The sequence below is a fragment of the Oryzias melastigma genome, linkage group LG13, assembly GCF_002922805.2.
Source record: "Oryzias melastigma strain HK-1 linkage group LG13, ASM292280v2, whole genome shotgun sequence".
NCBI lineage: Eukaryota > Metazoa > Chordata > Actinopteri > Beloniformes > Adrianichthyidae > Oryzias > Oryzias melastigma.
The window spans coordinates 15,218,918-15,225,301 of record NC_050524.1 but is presented as its reverse complement, the minus strand read 5'-3'; the positions used below and the strand labels follow the sequence as shown (position 1 = coordinate 15,225,301).

At 38.5% G+C, this 6,384-nt stretch overlaps 1 protein-coding gene across 1 annotated transcript in view; it reads right to left on the bottom strand.

Annotated features, from left to right (window-relative positions):
* The window catches only part of LOC112150017 (protein jagged-1b), a 53,802-nt gene that overhangs the window by 4,867 nt on the left and 42,551 nt on the right, over window positions 1–6,384 (bottom strand). The window contains exons 8-9 of the mRNA XM_024278057.2: window positions 5,905–6,018; window positions 3,525–3,638 (exon numbers count right to left, since the gene is read on the bottom strand). Coding sequence (XP_024133825.1) covers window positions 3,525–3,638; window positions 5,905–6,018 — 228 coding nt within the window. The remainder of the gene's footprint in view (window positions 1–3,524; window positions 3,639–5,904; window positions 6,019–6,384) is intronic.

The window sequence follows — 6,384 nt, the reverse complement described above, 5'->3', positions numbered from 1 at the left end:
GTAACAGGATCAAATTAAATACAAAAATCTATTACTGATCTCAAATAATCGTCAAGAAGGGGATCTCCAAAAAACAGAAATCGAAGCAATTCACTCTAATCAATCATTGGTCTAATCGACTCATAAAATTATATTTAAACAAAATTTTAAATATTTATTGAAAATGTCCTCTTATTATTGGTAACTGTATAACCACAACCATCATTATTATGGCGTGCAGCAGTCACTGACTGCAAGCACCATATTGTTTTCACATATGGAAATATTTCTGCGCCTTTGAGCTAAAATTTGATCCCTGCCACAAGTCCAAAAACTCAACAAAATGTGGTGAACCTGGTGAAAATGAATTTTGGCTATAAGTATTGACTCCACCCCAAAAATGATGACATAATGGCAGGCAAAAACCACAAAAAAACGAAAAATTGCTTTTGGAGCCAAAAATAAATTTCAAGCTATAGTAACCAAACTAAACTCGCAAAAGTGACGTTCTCTTGTGATTCGCACATTTTTTTACAGAATATTGTGAATTTTTAATATATGGATCTCTGGCTAAAATCGAATCAAACAATATAACGCAGAATAATGAACACATTAAGAATGTGGGCGTGGTTAGCAAATAACCTCCGTTGCTAAGAAAATCCAAAAGTTTACTTTTTGTGATTCTCCTGAAATTCACATCAATCTGTTCAGTATCTCCAAGGGACCAAAACATATAATGGTTGCTATGGAGATACAACCAACAGAAAAGCAGCAATTTAGAAAAAAAGTGTTTTTTTACATCAATTTGTCACATGCTTCTCTAAAATGCTTGACAGAGGGAGAAGGATGGAGTCACTGGTGTATAGTTGTTAAGCAAGTGAGGTCTGGTTAAAGGTGGACGGGAATGGCGGATGGAGGTAGACAGAAAAGGTGAGGGCAAGCAGCATTTCGCAGCTTTAATTGTTACTATTGGCTACTTTTAATATATTAGCATTGGTAGTCAATAGTTTATTTGGATTCTTGCATCTGAATGTCACTCTATACAAGCCCCTCCTCTGTGTTGTAATTTATATGTTTATTTATGTTTTGCATCTCTCTGTCATTTGTTCTGTTGAAATTAATTAAAAAATAAATGTTCAAATCCTACTATTTAAATCTGTTTAAATGTCTTGAACGAAGGGGAAACTTGTTTTCTTTTTAGTCTCATCTTCACATTGTGCTCATTTTTATTAAGTCATTAGTGCTGACATGCTGTGATTTATGTCATCAATTCACCACTTTTATGGAGAACTCACAAACTATTTTAAAAGAGATACATCTCATACAATCAAGCTGAATGTAATTGTTGAGCCTTTTTTACTCTGATTTTAAAATATAGACAGCCCTACTATACCTCTAATCAGATATTATTGAAGCAGGAAGCCTTCAGGGTTTTGACTCTGACAGTATTAGGAGGATTAGAGAGAAGCACTCTGTAAATAAAAAGGCAGCAGACGTCTGCAGAAGTCAATACACATTAAGCTGTGGTGGTGAGTTTCTGTAGAAGTGGTTTTATAAAATAAAAGCCTGGGGATTTAGTGGCACACGTTGGGATGAAAACCCGTCAATAAAGGAGTGTGGGCATAATCATCTACGATACTTAAGGCGCTGCCAACACCTGTCAGCTTAGACTGGAAAAGTTTTTTAAACTGTGTTTGCTGACTTTATATTGTGTGCGTCTGATCCGTGACTTGGAACTGTGGGGGATTATCAAGTGTCACAATGACATATTGCTGGTAACACAGAGGAGTGGGAGTTGTCACTTCACAATCCTGAAGCCTCTGTGTGTGTCTGAGCTGATTCGACACGATGCGCCTTGTGCTGCGACAAAACAACCCGCAGGGAGGAAACGTGTCAGCGTGAGTGAGTGCAGCCTAAAATAACGTGGGGCTGCATTTAGAGAAGACTTATTCGCTGTCAGGCTGGCTGATGTGAGCATTAATGTGCCGTTGCTCACTCCTGACACGGGTCGCTTTTTGGAACCTGCTCAAATCTAATTTGCTGCTTCATGCTGCTCAAGTCTGAGGGATAGATCAATGTTTAGTTGTACTAAGACAGGGGTCTGCAACCTGCAGCTCCAGAGCCACATGTGGCTCTTTTAACCCAATATAACTATTGGGTTGTAGTTGGTGAGAAACCGGCTCCAATGGCTCTTTAAGTGTTTAAGGTTGCAGACTCCTGTACTAAGAGATACATACAGGCCTGGATGATCCTGCTCTTTTTGTCATACTATCTTTCCTTGGTTTTACTTTAATCAGGTTTTTAAGTTTGTGGCTATTTTGCTAAAGACGTACTCAAATCAAAATGGTGTTTTTAACATGGACGTTTTCTCATGATGGAGGACATACAGAAAATGAAACTCAAAATAGCTTTTTCTGAGTATTTCTTTATTCAAAATGTTCTGAATCAGAAGAAGATAAAAACAATGCTTTGGGAAAACCTGTGGCAGTGATGTAAGTGCTACTGTCGGTGCCCCACAATCTCCCCACCCTACTCCATTCTTATCTACTTGCAGGCAAACAGATCTATGTCTTTATACGACTAGATAGCTCCAATATTGCTCGCCATTTTTGTTCCATCTGTAATGTTAGGTTGGGGTTGTGAGGGGCTGTAAGCTAGCGAGAGCAAACAAAGAGATCATGGGAAACGAGTGTAGGCTTACTCTGTGCCAACAGTCCTGAGAACAACTCAGTGGTGAAGTTTTAAACTATCAATTTTTAACTCTATGCGAGAAAAAATAATTTCATTTTGGCTAAAAACAGCATAATCATAATTAAAAGATCACTGTTGATCAGAAGACGATTGGAGTGAGACTTTAAGTTGTCTTAAGTTTTGTTGTGTTTTAAACACATGTTGCAGTATATATAAATACCTATAAATTTAGACTGAAAAAAATTACAGGTTTTGGACCGCATCTGCCTAATTTGTCCTGGATCAAGTCCCGATCCTTGCGTTTGGTCATTATTCAGACTGCAGACAAGCAGAAACCACATGACTAAAGACCCCTTCAGTCATTGGCCAGCAGTTATGGGGTGGGTCAAAACACTACAGCTATGCGGCACGCTGTTCATGACATATAAATTGTCGGGGAAACAGTGTGAAAAGCAATGAGCATCAAGTAAAATTTGTTTCATTCAACCATATTTTAATGAGCTGCTGTTCATCGCTGCTTCACGTTTGTTCGCCACGGTGGCCGATTTGGTTCAGCGGTTTTGGTCCCAGAAGGGACCATATTCAGACTGAGGAATTTCAGAGCCAACCAAAGTTTAGTGCGATTGGAAACAAACCGAGACCACCTCAAAAGATGAGTCAGAGAACTGTTGCCTGTATTCAAACTGAAACTTTGTTCTGAATTATCAGGGGAAATGAACTCCGGTTTACTTTAAGTGGACCAAATGTGTCCAGTCTGAATACGCCCTTAGATAAAAGATCAAACAGACTCATTTTTTTTAGGGCGGTGACCCTGTGTCATGTAAATTGCGGTGTGACTCGTGTAACATCCTCACCCAACTGACACGTCCTGCCAGTCCATCCAGGTGGACACAGACACCGGAAACCCTCAGGAACATCCTGACACGTTGCTCCACGTCCGCAGGGACTGCGATCGCAGTGCTTCACCGCTGAAATAGAAACAAATAGTGCGCCGTCGGTCTGTGTAATGAAAGTGAGACTGCCAGCAAGCAGCTTTGATGCCACAGTGACAAATGTGAGACCTGGACTGGCACTCGGGTGATTTGATGGTGGCTGTTTTCATATTGCTTTCTGCTGCTCTAGTTTCCATGCAAACAGTGACAAATGCAATCATTTGCTGTATACATGACTGACACTGCAAACCTTTCCCAGAGAGGAGGACCCAGGAGGTTTTAGTAAAGCAAAGTGTGATGTGAACAGAAGGAAAACAGGAGAAATGGAGGACGAAAAAACATAAATAAACACAAACCCTAACAAAAATAATAGCTCAGTGTTTGGAGTTTATCCATGAGTAACTTGATTTTACAAAACTTGTGTGAAAGTAACAGAATTGTTTCCCTGTTTTGGTGGCGTAAATCTTTTACAAACGAGTTCTTAGCGTCTCTCATAACCTTTTTTCATTTACCTAACCCTCCAAAACAACCATTTTCCACTTCCATGACCCCAGTTCCAACCCTCAGTAATAATAATCCAGTCAAGCTAGCGGCACTTCTCCGAAAAAGAGACGGAGAATTCATAACAAACAAAGAAGCCTTTAATTAATATTGGTTATACATATAAATCTAGTCTGAAAACGAGCTGTGTTGTGGGTTTGGTTGCTTTACAATTCTTTCACTGTATATTCCCCAGAGGACCCCCCCCCATAAAACACACACATCCACGTCAACACATACAAAGATAGACTGCTTTCCTGGCTGTTAATCATGACAACAACAAACAACAGGAAGAAAAATAAACTTTTTTTTTATTCCTGTGTTTATTCGCTCTCCCTCCTGAAATCGTGCTGAAGTGTTTACATGCCGGCGTCTGATCTGCTCTGTTCTGATAGAGGTGAATGCGGAGCGCTGAGTGTTTACACTAACAGCTCTGGTAGAGCATAGAGCATGTGATCCAATCTCACCTGTCAACACACACAAAACCAGCTCAAACATTCGTGTGCAAAGATTCCTTCCACAAACACCAGGCTCTAAAGATCCCATCAACTGTTGTTACATATACAGAATTTCTCGTTTACAGCTCAGCAGGTTTGCAAATAGAACGTTTTTCTCCACTCTGCAGCAACCAAGACAAAATGGTTCCAAGTGTTATTCACTTTTTTTTAACAAGATAATACACAGCTATGCCAAAATTCAGAAAACAGCCCAAATAATTTCAAGACAAAAACTGAAAACATTAAATACACATACTAACTGTTAAAAGTGAAGTGGTAAAGTGAAGTTTTAAGAATTTGTTTATGTAATTCTTCCCACGTTTTTGCTTTATTTATTTGTTTATTTTTTTACAAAATATAATGATCATTCTCTCCAGATAATTTCCACACATTTCAAAAGCTAAAACAGAACCTAACAATTGTTGAATTTCATCCATCCGCTTTAACCCTTTTGGGGTCACAGTGTTGCTGGAGCCTATCCCAGCTATTGTCGGGTAAAGGCAATTCATGTTCACACATAGGCACACTTAAAGGTAGTTAATCCACCTACGAAGCATGGTTTTGAGTAAAATTATTTTTCTGTCACTTTTTTGTTTGTTTTTTATTTTACAGAGAAATACTTTTTTCCAAAAAATGATTAACTCTAGTTAAATAAATGTGGACTCAAAAATATACTTTCAATTTCATCACTTTAGCCAACCCTTTCATTTTCAGTTTGTACATACTGTATTAAAGATAAACTCTAAATTTTAATGATTTTTAAACTGTCTTCACTGCATGCTGTGTTATTGGTGTTTTACCCAGCAGCAACAATTACCGGGCTAACCGCAGGCACACGCTAAAGGGTATTTAGTGCAGCAGTTTGCTGTAACACTTTGATCAAATTGAACAGCTTGGCAGATGGTTGAATATTTCTGAATATGTATCACTAAGAGGAAACACCATGTTGCTCGAATCCTGTTTAATGTTCAGAAAGCAGCTGTTTTGATTGGTTTTCATTCTAAAAAATGTCCTTTACAACAGCTCCATCCTGTTTTCTTTTGACTCAGCAGACTCAAATATAGTCGATGATCGTGATCACACACACAAATCCACACACAGACAAATCATTGATGTTTGCTGATACTGTTGTGTCCAGACTAATTTAACTTGCTCTGTTGGATTGATTGCAGTCACTAAGTGGCTTTGATTCAATTACGAGTAGTTGCAGATAGTCTTAAAAGACCCATTTCTTTAGTTTGTGTGTGTGAGACTCGAACAATCACCTTCTGAGCAGGTGTGTCCTGTCCAGCCTTCAGCGCAGACACAGCTGAAACCTTCCAGGTCTTCCACACAGGTGGCCCCATGCATACATGGAGAGGACAAGCATGCATGTTCCACTGAGGAGAGGAGACAGAAGAGGGAAAGGAGCAAAGTGAGAGACCGCCTGAGTACTGAACTTCAAAAATGTTTTAATCATCCAATCACATCCCAAAGAAAGAAACAAGATTTGATTCAACTGAAAATTTTAAAGTTATACAAATTTACTCCAACCAGAAATCTGTAATATTTACTAAAGTCAGCAAGTGAAAAATGAACTTTTTTTACAAATCTTTTCAGTTGGAACATCTAAACTCTGCTTTATTTATCTGCTTTTTAAATTACATCTCTAAGTTAAAGAAAAAATATAGCATAAAAAAATAAAACATAATATGGAGTTATACATCTCCACCTGCTTTGGCCTCATCAGCTCATAAATCTTACAC